The 19,208-nt window shown below is 38.3% G+C and overlaps 1 protein-coding gene across 9 annotated transcripts in view; it reads right to left on the bottom strand.

The window, feature by feature from the left end:
• Nucleotides 1-19,208, bottom strand: part of MAP7 (microtubule associated protein 7) — a 110,742-nt gene that overhangs the window by 26,497 nt on the left and 65,037 nt on the right. For 5 of the 9 annotated variants that reach the window (XM_030023119.2, XM_030023120.1, XM_030023121.1 and 2 more), the window contains 5 exons: nucleotides 10,057-10,220; nucleotides 9,128-9,239; nucleotides 8,146-8,232; nucleotides 5,568-5,678; nucleotides 99-212 (listed from right to left, as the gene is read on the bottom strand). In XM_030023119.2, the coding sequence (XP_029878979.1) occupies nucleotides 99-212; nucleotides 5,568-5,678; nucleotides 8,146-8,232; nucleotides 9,128-9,239; nucleotides 10,057-10,220 (588 nt within the window). The remainder of the gene's footprint in view (nucleotides 1-98; nucleotides 213-5,567; nucleotides 5,679-8,145; nucleotides 8,233-9,127; nucleotides 9,240-10,056; nucleotides 10,221-19,208) is intronic. The other 4 variants (XM_030023122.2, XM_030023124.1, XM_030023128.2 and 1 more) reach the window with 2 other exon arrangements.

Raw genomic sequence — 19,208 nt, 5'->3', positions numbered from 1 at the left:
CGTACACTCATAATTAGATCAATAACTTTACAACATCCCACAGGGAATCTGGAAAAATAAGTGGCTGAGACACGAAGCCTCTGTTCTTATAGGTTTACCTGCATCTCCAGACAACACAGCTGTGCTTTTACTTCGGGCCAGGAATGAGTGAGTGGGCGTCAGGAGCCTGCTAACGATGCTGCTCTCCCATGGACTAAGCTGTAGACGCCGAGCTGAACGTACACCATACAAGCAAGAAGTTAGATCAAATGCTTCACAAATAACTACATGTTGCAGAAGTATTAGTATTATCTCCTCACTACTGCATACCATGAAAATCTTGAACCTGTTCTTCAGAGATCAAAAGCATACAATCATTCAGTGTTTCTTACTCCATTTTAGTAGAGGCATTCCTAAAGGAACACGTATATCTGAACATTTAATTTGTGTTACTGCCTGTGGCATTATAGCAAATTTATCAAACTAATACTGATATTTTGCACATATGCCACATTCCCTATTAGGGATGACAGGGTAACTTCTGTACTAGAAGAGCAGTTCCCACTCCTAAATATAGACTTTGACAGAGATGTTTGTGTCCCAAACTCTTTCTACACATAAGGTATATAGTCTTCTAGTTACAAAGAAGAGCAATTACTACAACACCTTCCAAAGTCTGCCAGCCTCAATAGAAGAAACAAAGAAGGTTGCTTACTGCTATACAGAGAATTGTGGCATAGAGAGGTTTTATCAAAGCATCGCAAAAGGATACAATGCACCTCAAATGCAGATACCAAGCTCAGCAGTTACAGTTGTCTCAGTAGTACATGAAGTCACAGAATACAGTAAGTACATTTGACCATTAATTCTGTCAAAAAATCCTGCTAATGGTAATTTTCAATTTAGAACAGTAACAAGAGCCAACGTTTTGCATTGTTAGTCTATTTTGAAAACACACCTGGCTGCAATCACTTCCCTGCCTTGCTTTTCCCAATATTGCCTAATGCAAATTTAGCTTGTCAATACATTCATTTTGCCTTATAAAATTTCTTTAATTTTTTAAAAAATACTATTTAAACATTGATCATGGTGAAGCAGTAACCAAAAGAGCCCTACAAGTTATTTTTTATATTGAACTAGATCTTTGATACTCTGATGCAACAGATTGTATTATAACAAGCATCACAAAACAAAACATTCAACTAGTTCCCATAGTAATTCATTATAATAAGCTTATACCATAGCAATAATCTTGATGTTGCAAGTGAAATCAGGTCTTCTTACATCTCAGCATTCATTGGCCTTAGTTTGGTGTTTACGACAACAAGACTGCAGCTTGAATTTATGAGGCTCAGTCTCTAAAACATTCATTGAAGTGACTGGCTGTAATAAACTTGAGAGTAATTTGCATTTTTAAAGGTAGAGATCCATCACTTTTAATAGCCATAAACTCTGAATCTGTCTTTAATCTACTCCATGCTGAGCCCCATGAAAAGAGGGGCTGATCTCAATCTCATCCTATGAAAATATAATTGCCTAATCCGCCCTCAGTGCTGTTTTTCACTTCTCAAATTGCTCCCCTAAATTCTGCTAACTCAATAAGGGGCATTACTACAGAAATATAGGACTCTCAAACACAGCAGGCTCTGTGGATAAGTATCCTTACACAATGTACTACTGCCAGAGCTCTTTGTGATTAATGGTTCCATTCGGCATTGGTACAGATTATACCGAGACACAAAATACCCTACAGAGGCCTCCATTACAGCACACACATTATCATTAAGCTTGTAATTTAACAATGAAGAAAAATCACAGAACTACCATTAAGCTGGATGCAATAATGGTAAAATCTTTGCTTCTTTTTTTCTTCAGGCACCATGCTCAGTATGATCACTGTTTAAAGCTACTGTTGCAAGACAACATTCTGCTTTGTGGTCTCAGGTTTTACTAGGTGAGGCTCACAGGCATGAGTATGGATGAGTCTAGAGAAACTCTTCTACTGTAGTTTAACACAAAGATCATGCAACTTCAGAAAGCAGTCCCTGAAATTTTAGGCAAATAAATCAGCACTGTGTATACTATCAATTTCTTGGAGTTTATCTGTACAACTACATAAGTAGTAGTAAAGTAAATGTCACAATGTAATATGGCCCTGTGAGCCAGCCACAGACCTTACATGTGAGGCCCCAGACATGAAGTAGTCCGAAGAGGACACAGCTAAGAGACTGATGACTTAGAACACTAAATTGCCATGTCACACCTATCCCATGTCACTTGCTCTAAGGGTGAGTATGATTTAATTCTCTTTTCTCTTTGCCCCTAACACAGGGGAGCTTATATCCACATCACCTACTGGAAGCAATCGTGTGCCCACAGCATCCAACTAACAGCACTGAGGCAGTGTCTGGGAGCGAGCCAGCAGATATGCACCAACAGTGAGCTAAGAGAGACCAACAAAAACTCTCTTCTCTGTATAAGCAACGGGCCTGATTCAGAGGTGTCAAAATAGTTTTAGCCAGGAGCTTCAAGTGAAGTCTCCCTAAATCTCCAAAATGTGTTTAGATCAGGGTTCTTTTAAATACACTTTGGCTTTGTGCATCAAGGTCATCACATACTGAATTTTCCAAATGCACATCTCCCTGAAAGCATGATATCTGACACTTCCAATACCTATTCGAACAGTTATTAGCATCACCGTTAACCTAGAACAGCTAAATAAACTTCTGCCCACTGAGTTCCAAGTACAAGAGTATTAACACCTATATACATTGAACAACTTATCTTTGGTGTCCAATTCACACTGAAGCAAACTGAATACAAAACAAAGAGCATCCCAAAATAATATCAACTTTAAGACAATGAGGTCAGGTTTTTTTCTTGCTCTTTTTGTTTTTAATGCCTTAGGGTGATGTTTTCAAGATTTAGTCCTTCAAACCACCTGACAGTCAAGGGGAAACATTATTTTTTGTTCTCATGCTGTGTTAGGCTATCACCTGTAGGGCTGTTTGCTCCTTGTTTCCACACAGGAAGCAGTTGCTGGTGCAAGCAAGTACCCCTACCTCCAGCTACAAGCAGGTTAGTTTAAACAGATTAAAAGGTCTTTATAGCCTAACTTGCAACTGAACAACACACAAAGTCCCAGGGAGCTGGCAACAGTGAATTGATTACAATCATCTGTATTTGTCTACAGGATATACAAACTGAGCATTGGAAAGCTGTCTTAGCAGCAGCAGAATAAACTGTAAGTAAGCAAACAGCAGCATCTGATTAGTTCTAGGAACAGATGGAAGGCAGGGATTTAACAGGCCTCCTGATGAGCACCACGAAGGAAACTCTCACTGATAACAGCAGTGGTTGCTCATACAGAGCCACAAACATGGTGAGGAGTAGATGGGGAAAAACTACTCTATGCCTAGATTCTCCTTCAACAGGAAACAATACTGGAGTCCCTGAACTTCTATAAAGGTGGCAGACAAAGGTGATGCAGTGATCGAGACCGTCACCTGTTTGCAGAAAAGACACTGCAGAGAGGAGAAGGAACACAACTATGGTGCAAGTTTTGCTTTCCAAAACTAAGGAAGTGTGTAACTCATACCTCATCTCAAGTATTATCCACTCGCTAAGCTTTCCTTAAAGAACACAATTACCAAAATTTATTGGTCAATGGCAGCTTTCTCCACTTGAATATGTGTGTTCATGTTTTGTTATACTTTCAACTACTCAGACCTGTACCACTAACATAAAAGCATAATGAGAAGCCTGTTCTAGCTACCCAATTGTAAAATTGTGATAAAGGGCTATATAGCAATACTATACTTCAAAAGGAATTAACCAGTCTTTTAGGCAATTAGTTAATGAAAACTTTCATCTTTTGCTGGGCCAAAATCAAACAAACAAACGAACAGTCTTGCCCTTCAGATGGTAAAAAGGTGCTGCTTAACAGAAGACACATTCTTGATGACAGCTATAAGCCACTTAGGGTAAGCTTATCATCTTCATCTCCAGCTCGCCGTTTTGCAGGGAGGAGTATGAATTACAGACAAAGTGTGACTGGGTGCCTTCCGGAAGGTGAAATGGGGAGCAGGCAGTTAGAGCCTCCCTTTAAGCATTTGCCTGAAGGTGTTGAGGCCACTGGAGAGACCAGCAGCACTTCTCCAGATACACGCTCAACTAGATTTAGGTCTATGACTTTGCACAAGAAAGAGGGCATTTATAGAGTTTGGATTTGCTTTCTGTCTTGGAGTCTGCGAAAGACATAAGAGACTTCTGAAGAGTTCTGTGCTGTTTTAATGAAAATGCCAAGCAAAGAATGCCTCAACATTTAAAGTTTTTGACATATGGCCACCACCTCCATATTCCTTCCCTTTCCCCACTGCTAGACTGCCTATTATTCAGCCTAACTTCTCCTGAATTTGAAATGGATGGCAGAAACTATAATGCAATGACTTACAGTCCATAAGAGACTATCCTTCATATTTAATGCCTGCTGCTGTTCCCTGAAAACAAAACTGACTGGATTTCAACATTTAGAGCAAAAAATTATTGGTGTTTTGGAATAAATTATTTCCTAATATAATGCTGTATTTTTCGCAAGTTACCAGACTCTACAACTAGGTTAACCCACTAGGATTAACATGGCTCATCAAGTCAACCAGATACACACGTACAAGCATGCACATAAAACATGGCACTTCGTTAAGACACACAAATAATGACATGTACCAATCAGTTTTGCAACACAACCAAAATTCCATTCTAAAAATTGTTTTTGAAAACATGCATTTATCTAGATTGAAATGGGACAGAACTTCTCATTCTCAGTAGAGGACAAAAAATCCCTACCAAGTACTTTTCTGTAAAGCTCTTTGCACAAGTTACACAAGAGATGTTCTTTTATAAAAATGCTTTAAGCTCAATGCTTCAATCTCATAAATCCTCAGAACAGAGGCAGCAATTCAGCTATGTTAATTTTTAAAAGCTTGATGGTTTATCATTTGTGCAGAGTTGTAAACATCAAAAACATATACTGAAATGAAGCAATCTTTGAAAAGTAACTCAACACAAAAAGTCAATAAACAGACCATATAAAAACCACCCATACCTCTTCAATAAAAATAATCAAAATTGGTAATAAAACAACTGCTTGAAAGCTTCATGCAACATGTTCTTAGATATTCAAGAACTACTACCAAAAAAGAAAGGAAAACAAAATAATGACAAAATGGCCTAATGCAAATAAAAGGTCACACATGATTGCATGCACTATGGAGTGATGTATTCTTTCAATAGTTGTACCTCATTTACTAAAAACCTGACAGAAGCACTGCTTTTATCATTTGCTAAAGTAAGATTGTTTAGGTAAGTTCTCTTGTTTTAAGAAACAAGAAATAAATATTTCTTCTCACAGGAAAAAATGTTCAACCATTTACTTTCCACATTTGAAGTCTTTTCATTCCCACTTAGATGAAGTACAGAAAATGACTTCAGAAGCTTGTTTTATGTGCAAAGTAATACGTCAATATAGAACATTCTTTCTTGCTCTTCCTTTTTTTTTTTTCTTTTTTTTTTTTTCTTTGAAACTGTACCTCTGTCTGGAGAATTTAGTAATGTTGCAGATGAGGAGGAGAGCCGCTTGTTAATGACTGGATCAACATGTTTCGAAAGGTTCATTGTTGAAACAGACCGCCTGTCTGGATCTAAAACAAATGGAGATAATGCTAATTGACAGCCCGCATGCTGTAGTGCAAGTTCCTAGCTCACTAGTGGGAGGAGGAAAACATGACTAGGTCACTCCTGCTCTACCACAAGAACTTTCAAAATAGAATGGACTTCTCAGCAGATGTTGTACAGGTGACTCAAAGACTGGGCACAAAACCATTTAAGTTAAGTTTCAAATGTCTGAAATATTCTGTTCATTTATTACCATTCAATCAGGTTGCAATCCAAGGACTTAATGGAGGTTCTAAAGTGGATTTTGGTAGACAAGACGTTGTTTCCTCATTCCTTTCAATATTCTCTCAAAAACCTTGCTCATGACTCACAACAGAAAGCTTCAGTGAAGGACCAACATGCTTGGAAATGTGAGGTTATTCATTAAAAAAACCCCTTAGCACCTGAATGAAAGGTGACATTTGACAGGGCACTGTTACTAGGCAGAAGGTCAATATCATGACAATAAAATGCTAAAAGATTAAGGGAAGACTACTGCAGAAGGGAAGCAAGGGTAAGCACAAAAGGAATTAAAAGATTTAGTTAAAAATCCCATAGTTATGTATAAGTGCTAAACTTCCCACCAGAGAGTCATTTTCTACCTGCTGTGACTGAAGTTGTAGTTAACCAATCCAAAAGAGCACACAGCTTAGCAGATAGAGAAAATGGATCTCTGTGGAAGGCTAGAGACTACCTGTAATGCACATGCTTGGTATATAATACTAAAGGGTTTTATTTTGCTTTTAGGTTCTGTACATTTTAGAGCAGTATTACATCATCTGCCCATGCAACTGCTGCAGAGTCAGCATCTGCACCCTACTGAGGGGGTGATGGTTATTTCAAGAATACAGATTGCACACGCTTTGTGCACATGTGTGTGTGTGTCACGTGAAGGTTGCTATCGATGAGAGAAGAGGATGAATGAGCTGAACAGGCCAGCTATATGCTTTCTGTTCTCTCAAAAAAGAGCTACATGCATCAACTACATGTCCTCTATTGCAAACTTCTGTTTGGAAATCTGACATGTGGAAGATGCTGGGAGAGCCAATACTGCTTTTGCTTACATTTTAGCAGGTACTAAACCTCAGCACTACTCAGCAAAGCATTCAACCATGCTGAAATGCAATGAGGCTTGAGAATGAATATGCCTAAATGCACTGCTGATTCATATTCTGTGTGTGCAAAAATATGTCCACATACTGTTTTGGAAGCAGATACAAACTCAGGACACTAACAACATTAAGGAGGATGTTGCTGAAATATTATCTGCAATTGTTTATTTATGATATCAGTATTGAATTTACCTGTTCTGACCTAGTGGATTAAAGTATACTCACTGTGTACAAAAAATTCTCATAGAAATACAGTGCATGAAAAATACATTTGCTCTCACCAGATCTATGAACTATATAGGATTCACTATAACTGGCTGGGGCGAAGAAAGATTCGCCCCTACCCCATGTGATTATTTGCTCACTTTGTCTAATGTTAGAATGACTCAGTGAGGGTACAGAACCAGCGAACTGAGTACTGGAAGGGGGATAAAACCCCATCAGAAATGGGTTTTAAAAGGAGAAACCTAAATGTTATAGCTAAGAACAAGACCTCTGGAGACTGTCAAGTTTATCCCACATTGATCTATGGGGTATATTGTAGAGTGCTGTGTGCGAGTCAGTACTAGAGACAGGATAATTGGGCTTCACGTGTCACAGATCTTTGTCAGAACAGTATTTGTGGGAATGGGATGGAGATTTTGATCTTATATCTAATCTATAGCTGAGAAATGTATAGTATATCAGTACAGCTGAAAAGTTCCCACACTGAGCATAAAGGATGTACTGCATAAAACAGCTTTCTGAAGATGACAAATGACAATGTGAAAAATCATCTTGTATTTGGCATGCCAACATTTCTCTTGTGTTTATGAACATTATTTAAATGAATGAAATTCAGCATGAGGATTTGTGTGTAAGTGTTGGCAATATGAATCCTATAAATGTAGAATAGGCCAAATGCAATCCATCACCTAGAAGATTGCTGGTTTCTTTGTTCTAAAAAAAGAATTAAAATATCCATGAACAACACATCAGCAAGTGCAACTGGTTATACATCTGTGCTCATGTGGAAAATAATTGTAAATCCTGTGTATATGTAGTATGCCAAAAGGATTTTAGAAAAGACCAAAATATTCAGAATGGGTCTTGAATTCCAGTAGACAGAATATTATACTTCATTTCAGTGAATTGTGCCTAATCTTTAGAGTCAGCCAGTAGTAAGTCTCCATAGTAAAAATAAATAATAATGAAAAAATCTGGTACTAACAACAGCTCTAATCTATCAGCATGATGTTAAGCATGCATTGCAACTACATGAGGGTGGTTTAGTTACTGATGATCTCATTTCCTGAGAACTAGCTATGGGTAAAGGAATCAACAAACCACAGCAATTATGTACCAGGTTTTCTAGCACCACCCAGAGATCTGAAGTGGTGCTCCAGGCCTGCTAAATCGAGAAAGGTGAATGATGATTCAAAAAAATAACCTAGGGACAGAATGCAAGACAATGATTTTTCACAGTGAAGAAAATAAAAATCAAATAATTTATACAGAGTTAAGCAAAAAAGTAACCTTTTATGAAAAATAACTGTTTATTGAACTTATGTATGACAATGATTTCAGAGCATTCTTTTCTCAACTTTTTTCCTCCTTGATGAAAGGTTGGACACATTGAAATGTATGCATTAGAGTAGGAAGAAGAGAATTCTAAGTACCACCTTCTGATGAAAGAAATAAAGGACAAGTTCTCTTTTTTGGGTTCGAGTAATATTTAACAGGGCATATACACATTAATGATTGGCAGATTAAGTTAGACAGGGTGACTGGGGAAAAAAGCACATAGCTAAAATTCACGTAAACTCAGTTTGCCCATCTTTAAGTTCTTCTAGGGGAAAAAAGGGACTTCTATCTCCCAAAATATCTGTACAAGGTACAGACAGCTTATTACAAAGAATAATTTTTCTTCCTTGTGTCTGTTTTAATCTTAGTATTTGGTCACTTCTGCCAGACCTACTTTTTGAGCCATGATATTTAGCATTTGCACACAGTAGCTCATATCACAAGATTGACACAGCACAAGCACACCAACATACACACACAAACAACAGCAAAGCAGCAGAAGCAAGAAGCTGTAGCAAGATAGAGTTACGCAATTAGTCAACTCCTGAAACAAGTTATAACTTTTGTTCAGATTTCTCCTTGTTATCTTTTTGCTACACAAGAATGTCAGAAACATGCCATTGCTAGCAATAATAAGATCAAGAGCAAAGAATTTAAACCAGTATACACTGAATCATCCTCCCTTTTAATAGAAGCAAAGTAAATTCCAGTTAACTGGCAGGGCAGGGAAACCGGCTAGCAAAGCAAGCCTCCCTCTTTACCTGTGTTATTAATGCGGTTATGTAGTGCTCCTCCCCAGGACCACCTGTTTTGCTTTTGTTTTGGCTTCTGGCTTCTTTCAATTGTGCGACGTACAACAGCTTCATGTCGTTCCTTAAGTACAACAGGATAATACATTTGGATACTATTGGGTTTTTAACTTAATCTCATCAAGCCCTGCTACCCTCCACACAGACAAAACCTAGCAGGCATCTTGGAGTTGTGTTCAAGCTTATGTGCTGCCTACTAAGACAAACAGTAGAATAGGATTAAGTAGCAATTAAGCCATAAATAAGTTAATATTTTAACTGTAAGTTTGAAAAGGTAAGATGTGTTTGAGATCTGCAGAGAAAAAAACAGTGACCCTGTTACGGCAGCCACTACACAAACACACCCTAGAGCTACTTCCCACCTTGTAACTCCCACCTACTAAATACTAGAAAAGTGGGAGAGGTAGGAAACAAAAAATACACAAGGATGAGCTGACTTATGTAGGATCACACTGCATGTAGCTCCCAGCTTAACCAAGACAAATCAGTCAAGAGCACATTTCATTACACACTCACTTTCTTAAAGGTTTTGTTAGGGTAACTAATATTTAGCTACCCTTACACTGAATGGCTAAGAATTAAGAGAACCATACGAAACAAACCCAATTTGTATTCTTCTGCATGAGTTTGTGCAGTGCCATACACTGTAACCCAGATATGCTCAGCTTAGCTGCATTTGATTCATAAAGGGCACTTTAAGAAGCAGTATCTGTGCAAGTAAGGCTTAAAATCCTCTTTCCCATGCTGTCTCATACTGACCATGACTTACGTTGCATTCTTTCCATCAACTCTTAAAGAAAAAGTTCAATAGTACCATATCTTATGGTAAAAGCAAGCTGAAAAGCTTGCTTTCATGACATTTTCATGACATTTATTCTTACCTTATCTTCTTCTATTCTCTGCCTTCGCTTTTCTTCTACAGCAGCTCGCCTCCTCTCTTCCTTTAATCTCTGCTCTTCTAGCTTCTTTCTGCGTTCCTCTAGGTGTTTTTCATAATGTTGCCGGGCTCTCTCTTCTCTTTCTAACCAGATGGATTCTCTTGCAGCTGTGAGAAAAATCAGAAGTAAAAGCATTAACATGCTATATGTGATGAAGTCTTTAATACAATTTGAATAACCAAGCTGAATGGAACAACTTTTAAACTCATCTTCTTAAGAAGACATACGTAATACCCTAATCTCTCCTCATATATTAAGACATCATGTACCCTGGTCACACATTCATTTCATTTCATTTACTATGAACTACCACCAGAAATAGTTAAATTAGTTGAGCATATAGTCTCTATGTGGAAGAAAGGATTTTTTTTTTAGTTTAAAATACCTAAATACTTAAGTCAGATGTAAGTGAACACAATTCTGTTGCACAAACAACAAAATATTCTCTGTCATCTTTTACTGTAGAAAGAAAGATAATAAAAAGAAAGATAAAACTATCACTGCTATATACCTTTACTGGTCAATACAGGCCTCTTAGGACAGAAGTGGCTGGGATGACAATTTTAGCACTTGGACTGTTAGCTGTACCAACAGGTGACCAGAAGGAAACAAGTTACCCACCAAACACTTCAGTCTAAAGGTGAACTTTAATCTGCCATATAACTCCACTGCTGCAGAGCTCTGAACAGCACATTTCAGAAGTACTAATTAACACAAATCAAGAAGCACTACGAGACAGATTTTGCTCCCCATCAGGGTCTGAATTTTCGTGAAGGTACTATCTGGAACACGGGCTTAAACTGTAGTCCACATGAAACCATTTATATATGATACTCTGGACCTCTCCTCATTGCTGTCTTGAAAGCTTCAGGTCCCAGAAATTTTTCTGTTCTAAAAAAACCCTGTTACTTGCTTTTAAAAAATCCTAGACATTTGATACCTCTGGATCTTCATGAACTGACAGATGGGAGTACAGGAAGAGATGCATGTGAAGGTCACGAGACAAACATCACCAAGAACCTCATTAGAAAACCATACACAGAAAGAACTCATTGATAACACAGCAGCAACAGGGAACCAGGACAGCAAAGTGTCAAAAAGACTTTCAATTTCCGAGGCCAGCAATGTAAGGACGTTCTCTACCTAAGTCTGAGACAGTATTTTTAAAATTCCATTGGGGCGGTGGTGGGAGAGCCTACTGTTATAATCACGTACTCTAGAATGGCCACTCCAGCCTTCAGTTATCAGAAATATTTGTGTTGACACAACCACATACCAAAACCAAAAAACCCCAAATGCTTCTGGGTGTTCAGAGCAGACACTGCAACTGCTTCTTGTAACACTAGCACTCCTCTTCACCAAACTGCTGTTCTGCACTTTCGTGCCTAACTCAAACAAATCCCACCTCACCTAATAAAGAACTTGGATTGCACTCTAAACCTTATGTACTTGCATACACATTCATGAAAAACCTCTACCCTGAGTAGACCAGTTCATATGTAGAGTATCTCCCTCAAGAAAACAGCTCTCTACCATTTCAAATCTCAAATAATTTGCTGAGAAATGCAAACAGCGTGTCCAGCTTTACTGTGGTATGCGAACTAGCAGAGAGATGTTTGTTCAGCAGCAACCATAAGACACCCTCTTGGCAAGATGGGCAAAAGTTCAGCAAGATGTTTGCAGGAAATTTAACAATCATAGCTAGAATAATGTACAGTCGCTTAGATAATTGCTAACAATAGGTGTGAAAAGTGACACCTACAAATGTAAAATACTAATGCAGGAGCCACCAGAAGATTTACAGATATACTTTTCTATGCTAATTTAGTTAAGTGACTTGAAGGAGAAATGCGAACTGTAGACTAAGGCAGAAAATAGCAGAACACAGCAGAAAAAGCAGCTTCCAGGCCAACTGAAATCTGCAAAGGCTCCTTCTTCTATATTAAAGCCTTACAACATAACAAAATAAACACAAAAATTGGCGTTCCAAATGCCAGACTAATTTGTAAACCAGAAACATGCATCTGCTGCCCCTTCCTGGGAGCCAATAGCTCACCAAGAGAATGGATGGACAGAGAGATGACTCTTACTATGGTCTGCTCTTCTCCTGGAGCTATATAACCCCTCATGATGCTGTCTTTCTATTGCCCAGGTCCAGAGAAGACTGAGCAAAGCGCTTACTCTGAGCCCTAAGACTGCAACAATTGTGTTACATCCTGAACAGCTGAAGTGTAAGACATGTCACCTCTGAGGTACTGGCCTCCTCTTTTTTTGTCTTTGCCTTCTGCTTAACAGTCTAACTTTGCTAACCAATGCCTTGGGCAGAACCACTGTCAGCATGCCACCAGAAAGGTAGTGATTTTTGCAAAGGCTTGCTCTTCCTACTAGCTTCTGCACAGTTGGATTGCACAATAGGGTCAGCCCAAGAGTAGGCAGCCACATCAATGAACTGTACTGTTCTTTCCACTTACTCTATGTGCATTTATCTTATTTTTGTCAGCAAACGAGGATAACTTTTTAAAAAAAAAGGAAAAAAAAAGAAATACTTATTATATTTAATACCATCTAAAAACTGACAGAAGACATTCGTAAAGTTCTTACACTTAAAGGGAAAAAGAATAAAGAGTATCATTAATCTTTGATTTCTGCACTGCAAACATTTCATGTTAATGCCTTCTTTCTCTTGAATCTTTGATGAAAATTTCAGAGAAAGTTAACACTTTTTATTACAGGATAGGACCACTTCAGATATCCCTATTCAAACCACACACATTTAAAAATTGTATTAACTTTTACCCATTTTGGTGAGGTTTCATGACCATTTTAAACAAAGAGCTGGCTGACACCAAGAGAAGCGGCATTTACCCTCCTCTAGGCCCTGAGTTTGTACTCCTCCCCATGCTGACAATGTTGCTCACGGGACTGAGATCAGATGGACCAAGGAAACAATCTCATTAAACCCAGGTTGCTTCCATGCCTTTTTTCTTCCAACACTCTTAGCTGCAGCTGCTCACAGTGGAAACTGGTCAGCCTGGGCAGATGGGTAAGCAGAGTGGGTTTAGGGGGTTCTGAAACCAGAAGAAGCCTTGGGGCAGAAATGGGACTGCTGGGGAGTGTAGCACAGCCTGCTTGAGCTCTCCGGAAGTGAGACAGGGCTCAATAGTTTGCTGAATTTGACAGCAGGTCAATGCAATACATGCAGCGAAGCTGATTTCACCTTGTTCGCACCAGACTAATTTGAACCCACCCTACACCTAACGGGAAGGTTACAGAATATGGCTTCTCTGTATTTCACAGATTTATGAAAGCCTCTGCCCCAAGCTTTCAGTCATTGCCTAATTCCACACACATTAAATTCAAAAGTTTTTGTCTCATCTTCAAAGACCTCTGCAGGTCTGTTCTGAGCGGTATCATGTTCCTGTTTCTCTGACAAGTCATACCCCCAGCTTAGGATATGTTTTCTCCAAAAAATTAATTTTCTCCCCCATCAACAGAACCAATTACTATATACTGGACACCTGTCTGAAGACAAAAGTCTCACAAAAGGCACAGTGAGGCTGGGAAATCATGCCTATTACTCATGAAGACACAAGAGGAAGGGAAGATACATTCAGAGCCTGAGTTTACAGGCCTGAACAGGTAAAATATTTCACTTCGTAAAACCAAATTTCAACATAACTTAATTAATAATACACTGTGAACAACACAACACTTTTAATCATTTTTTCCCATTTCAAGTCTAAGTTTTTATCTTCATTTTTTTCCTCAAATAATTGTTCATTAGTGCTAGACTGCAGTAATGTTAAATAACTCAAATGCCATTCCTGGAGGATATGATATTACTCTCTTCCTTCTGTTCTTTCTACATAATTACTTCCCGTGAAGCTTCTCCTGCTAGTTTTCACCTTCTGAACTGTTTCCTATTTGAGCCTACTGTTACGTTTCATTTCTGATACAGAAATGTTTAGAGGATTTGTTTCAGTTCTGAGGATAGTATTGCACAGATACATGTAGATGCAGAGCTTGTAATATTTTAACTTTAAAAAGGTATATGATTTTATGGACTTACTTTATTCTAACATGCACAAACTATAATAATGAGTTTTAATTTCCAATCTTTATTATTTGTCTATCTGTAGATATCACAGAAATGGATCTTGGGGGAAAAAAAAAAAAAAAAGACAATCATTCCCTATCCTCCTCTTAAACTGGAGTCCATTTCATTTATTGCATACAAAATTTGCAAAATTTGATCTTTGTTATAAGCTTTAGCTTCCCTAGCTAACCATTCAAGAGTGGAACTAGATTGTTCCCTTATGCAACACCATGTTTGCAATGTATGTTAGACCTACCTTCACGTAGGAAATGCTCTAGGTAGAGTCTTACAGCATCCTATCACCATGGTGCTATACAAATGAATTAAAAAAAAAAAAAAAAAAAAAAGGCACGCACACACCCCATTACATAGACTCTGAACACACTAAGTAACCCAAACAATGTAGTTTTCAAAACTACAATTCAATCAAACCATTTTGCACAAGTTTTGAAACATCTATTCTCTTTGAAAAAGCTAAGATCACCTCAGGAGCTTAGTAGCACGTATCTCACGAAAGTCCATCTAGCTGCAGCATGTTGGCTTTTACTCAATAGTCACTTACGTACATACTCTAATGATCATATCAAGACAAGCCACTGCTGTGAGCCAAAAGACTTCCACAGATCGTGAGATCATCTGGATCTTTTGTGCCTGGAATCTGCTTACAGTGGCAACCCAGCATGAAGTAGTTTTCTACTGAAAATAAAGCACTTCCTGAAGGATACAAGAAATTAAGAAAAGCAAAGAATAAAAAAATCCCAACTTTCTTAACTGATGTCAGTGGAATATTAATTTGCCTATAAAAGACATAGATATTGTTTGTTCTTTCTCTCATTGATGTAAATGGTTAGACCTTCTTGGGGCATTATTTGTGGTGGTTTCCATAGGCTTCAGCCTGTCATTTTGTTTAGAAAAAGTGATGAAAACAGTATATTTGAACTTTCAAGACTAAATTCAGGAAGAGAAAGGCTGAAAACATTTTTATGTTTTGGTATGTAAAAGAGTTAACTTTCACATACACTCTCACTACTGGGAAGACAATCAGAATGTTAAACCTCTGGATAGAACACTAATCTTCAACTTTCTGCTCCTCAGAGAAGGGACAATAAAATCATACTTTTTGACAAGAAAAGACAACTCAGTAACAGAAGCGCACATTAATGATGGATTACCAAGGCAAATAGAAATGTTAGACTGGAATAAATTATAACAAAATAAATAGGTCTGATTTCAAACAAATATAAAAGCTATGTCTTTCCATCACCTTTAAGTTACAGGCAAAAGCAGCAGAAAATATACACCCATCTTAACATGAGGAAGCTACTAATTTTACGCTTGGACCAAGTATTTAATTAGTACATAAAAGCATGATTTATGATACATCTGTTTTCTGAGAAAAAGTGTAGTATCTATTTTCATTAATTTAACTTTTTCCGCAGATAGGGAAATAAAAAAATTAAAAGCAGGAAAGATTAAGTACTAATTCCTACATTTTCTCTTATTAGATAATCAAAGGAGACTATTTCCTTTGTTTTCACTGCTTCCTGTATGCACTACTGACATTCTTGCATGAACTTAAGGTCTCAGTTTTTGCCATCTACAAGGTAGCTACATACAGTGACATAAGTTAGTGTTCTTAGCTATCTGATGATATCTTCAGGAAAAATAAAGAGTTTAAAATAACATCTTTTTATTTCATTCTCATGTCCCTGTTTATGAATTTGCAGAAACTTCTTTCCTGCTACGCCAGACAGAAATTAACAAATTGTAGTCTAGGGTAAAAATTGAAGTTTACTCAAGGGTTAAAAAAGCCTACTCTAGGGTAGAAATTAGGGATATTAAGCCCTATTCTGAATACATAAGTGTGCTTCTAGAAGCACAACAAGCTGTGTTTCATAGAGACACATACATCAAATGCCTTGCTGATAGAAGGAATCAGCAGAAGAGCCTACAGGAAATGGAAGATACCTCTAAAAGGTCCAATCAACTTGGAAGAGCAGCCAATTTGCAGCATGTGGAAGGGGAAAATACCCACTTTTATGATGGTTCCTCCAGAAGCTATACTAAGAGCTATGCCCAGTCCTGAGCCAATGCTGGACTCCAGTACAGGTACAGTCCAATGAAAAGTCTTTTTCTTGGGGCTGAGCCTTAACAACTTCACAATACTTCTCTCCCTCATAATAACACACATTGTCTGACAACATGCAAGAATCATTCAAAGAAACCTTGGTTGTCATTCAAATAGTACCTGTATGCTGAAAGCTTAAGTAGTGTAGGAACATTTACATTAAAACTAGAAAATATAAAGAAAAGTCACAACCTCGTCCTTGTTCTATCTCATTACTTAGTACAATCTATAAATTTGAACACAGTCATGTGATACAAGGGCACAAAATTAGAGCATAAAAACAAGATTTAGAAATTGAGCCCTGGACATGCTGTTAATACCTTCTGCTTGTTTGCAAACTAGTAATGCTAGATTAGATTACAAAGCAACATAATTAAGGCTATACTTCTGGCACCTCTGAAGTGAATAACAGAACAAAAGAAAACAAGGTCAATCAAGAAAGAAACATTCCAATATTAAGAGACATGTAAGACTTGAAACCAATCAATGTTATACTAGAAGTAACTAATTTAATGTGGGAGATGTTAACCGCAAACCATGCACATGTCTTTTGTGGAAATCATTTTGTAGTTTCTTTCCCCAGTCATGCACAGAGAGCCATTCTTTGCAGGGGTTTTAGGCTGTAAGGAAGGGGGAGCATGCATTAAGTGTCAAAGCCTCTATTTTCTGTTTATCCACGTGAAGCAAAGGGAGGTATCCCCAGCTCTTCTTTTGCTGCCCCTTCTGCTGTCTCTTCACTTTAGTCCTTTTCCTTCTGGTTTACCGCCTATAAAAAGGCAGATCAGTCTAGCACCACCCTTTCTCAATTTGCCTTTTACATCCACCTTGGATGGACAGCTTACCTGAGTAAAGATCCTACAGCCTTTGCGAGTCTTTCCAGCCTTTATCTTTTCTGACTTTATAGCACCGACCTCAGCAATAGCTTTCTCCTCTGACCGCTGTTTCACCTTTCCTCACTGCCAGCTCCGCACTGTCCAAGATACTGATCGCCTCCTTGCTGCATTAGCAGAAAAATGGATCAGTGATGCTTTAACCATACCTAAAAATGGGGACGTTCCATCAGGCCACAGAAATGGCTGACTGAATGAATTAAAAGGTGAACTTCAGAGTTGTAATTAAAGCTGAAGTTAATGTTAGATTCTCTAAGCCAACCCTTCCCCAGTAACCATGCTCTCAGGGACATTCGGCACAGAAATTTTTAAACTAATCTTCCTTAAAAATTGTTTTCTTGTCTTATAAACCCTTCTGACACTCAGGTCCTCTGAGAACATCCCAAAATGATTCATATGCTGGGGTCACTGATTCCCAGTTTCTGTGGGGCTTCTGACTGTGGAAATGTCAGATAAAGTTCTGTCCCCAGCTGCCAGAGAGCAGAATAAGCCAGAAGGAATTCACTGACAGAAAAAAAAAAGTACTTTTTATTAATGTGATGTTTTGCCAATGATAATTTTCAAATGGGAGAGGAATTTGTATCATAGTGTGATCTTTAAAATACTATTTTAATGCTTATGCATTGTAAGTATTAAGAATTTAATGGGTTTAGCCAACCTGAAACTCAGACATATTCTAAAAACTAAGATTAATAACACATTTCCTTAAAGGAAGAGTTAAGTCAGATGGCAGGATTACCATCTTTTGTTCCCAATGTCAGAAACTAGATGAGCCATACGTCCTTGTCAGGATGTTAACTGTGATAAAAAAAGGTCAGTGTAGTATAGATAAAACATGCACAGATGTAAGACTTAAAATGGTTCTCTCAAGAATCAGGGACTGAGATATTGTGAAGAGAAAACAAGAAATCCCCAACTCTTCCTCTTTGCTAGGCCACTGCCTAAGGCTATCAGAATGAAACCCATATTAAAATCCTAGTAACTTTCCCTGTTGAAAAACACATTTTGATTTTTCTTTCCAGTCATGGAGAACCAGGTCTATGCTAATAAATGGAACGTGCCTAGAGACCAACTGCCATGGAACAACTTTCAACTGTACTACTAAACTTCTACCCTCCAAAATGGCGACAGTACTCAATCAACACATGAGGAAAAGCCCATGGGCCTCCCCTGCCAATTCCCAAACCTTGTCTGGGAATCAGCAAGACAACAGATAGCTGGCTGGAGACAAAACCCTGCCAGGATCCATCATAACAGTTTAATAGCAAGAACAATTGAGTTTCGGCACGAGGGAATGCTCTTCAGTGCTGTTTAATTTGCCTGCCCAGATACAACCAATAAGGCAGAGTTAAGGGTGACGCCCCCCTACTGAAAACGCAGAAGGTTTTGTTAAACTTTTCCAGTGTGACTAGGCCATCTACCATGTTTGCCTTCACACACAACTCAGTTCCGACGTGTGTCTCACACAGCCTACAGTGCCAAACACAGCCAGTCAGCCCGACACATGCAAAGGAGCCATAGTACTGAGCTGGAGCCAGGAGTGTGGCATCTAGGAGCAGCCCCATTTGACAGCTATCACCCTCACCTACCACCACCTCTCTTGGGATTCCTGTCTTGCATGACCCAAGAGGGCTGGTCTCACACAAAGAGATCTGGTATTCATATTTTAAAGGGCAGACGTTAACTTCATGCATAGGCACTGTAGGAAAGAGTGCTAGCAGAAACAGCACAAAATGAAAACATGATTACTAAAGAGCAGGTGACACATCAGAAGCATTAGTTATCGAATCAAGTAAAGATTACCCTAATAATCCTTTAAAGGTCTGAATGTGCATATCAACAAGTAATATACACATTACCAAACGGTCAGGGGAATAAAACACTTGAAGCATGGCTCCTAAACAATTCCTTTATTTCTGCTCATGTGAAAAGGCAAGTGTAAGAATAAAGCTAAAAACCCAAAAATCAATACAACTTATTA

This window comes from Aquila chrysaetos, chromosome 8 (genome assembly GCF_900496995.4).
Source record: "Aquila chrysaetos chrysaetos chromosome 8, bAquChr1.4, whole genome shotgun sequence".
Classification (NCBI taxonomy): domain Eukaryota; kingdom Metazoa; phylum Chordata; class Aves; order Accipitriformes; family Accipitridae; genus Aquila; species Aquila chrysaetos.
The sequence above is the reverse complement of the archived record's forward strand: the minus strand, read 5'-3'. Positions and strand labels throughout refer to the sequence as shown.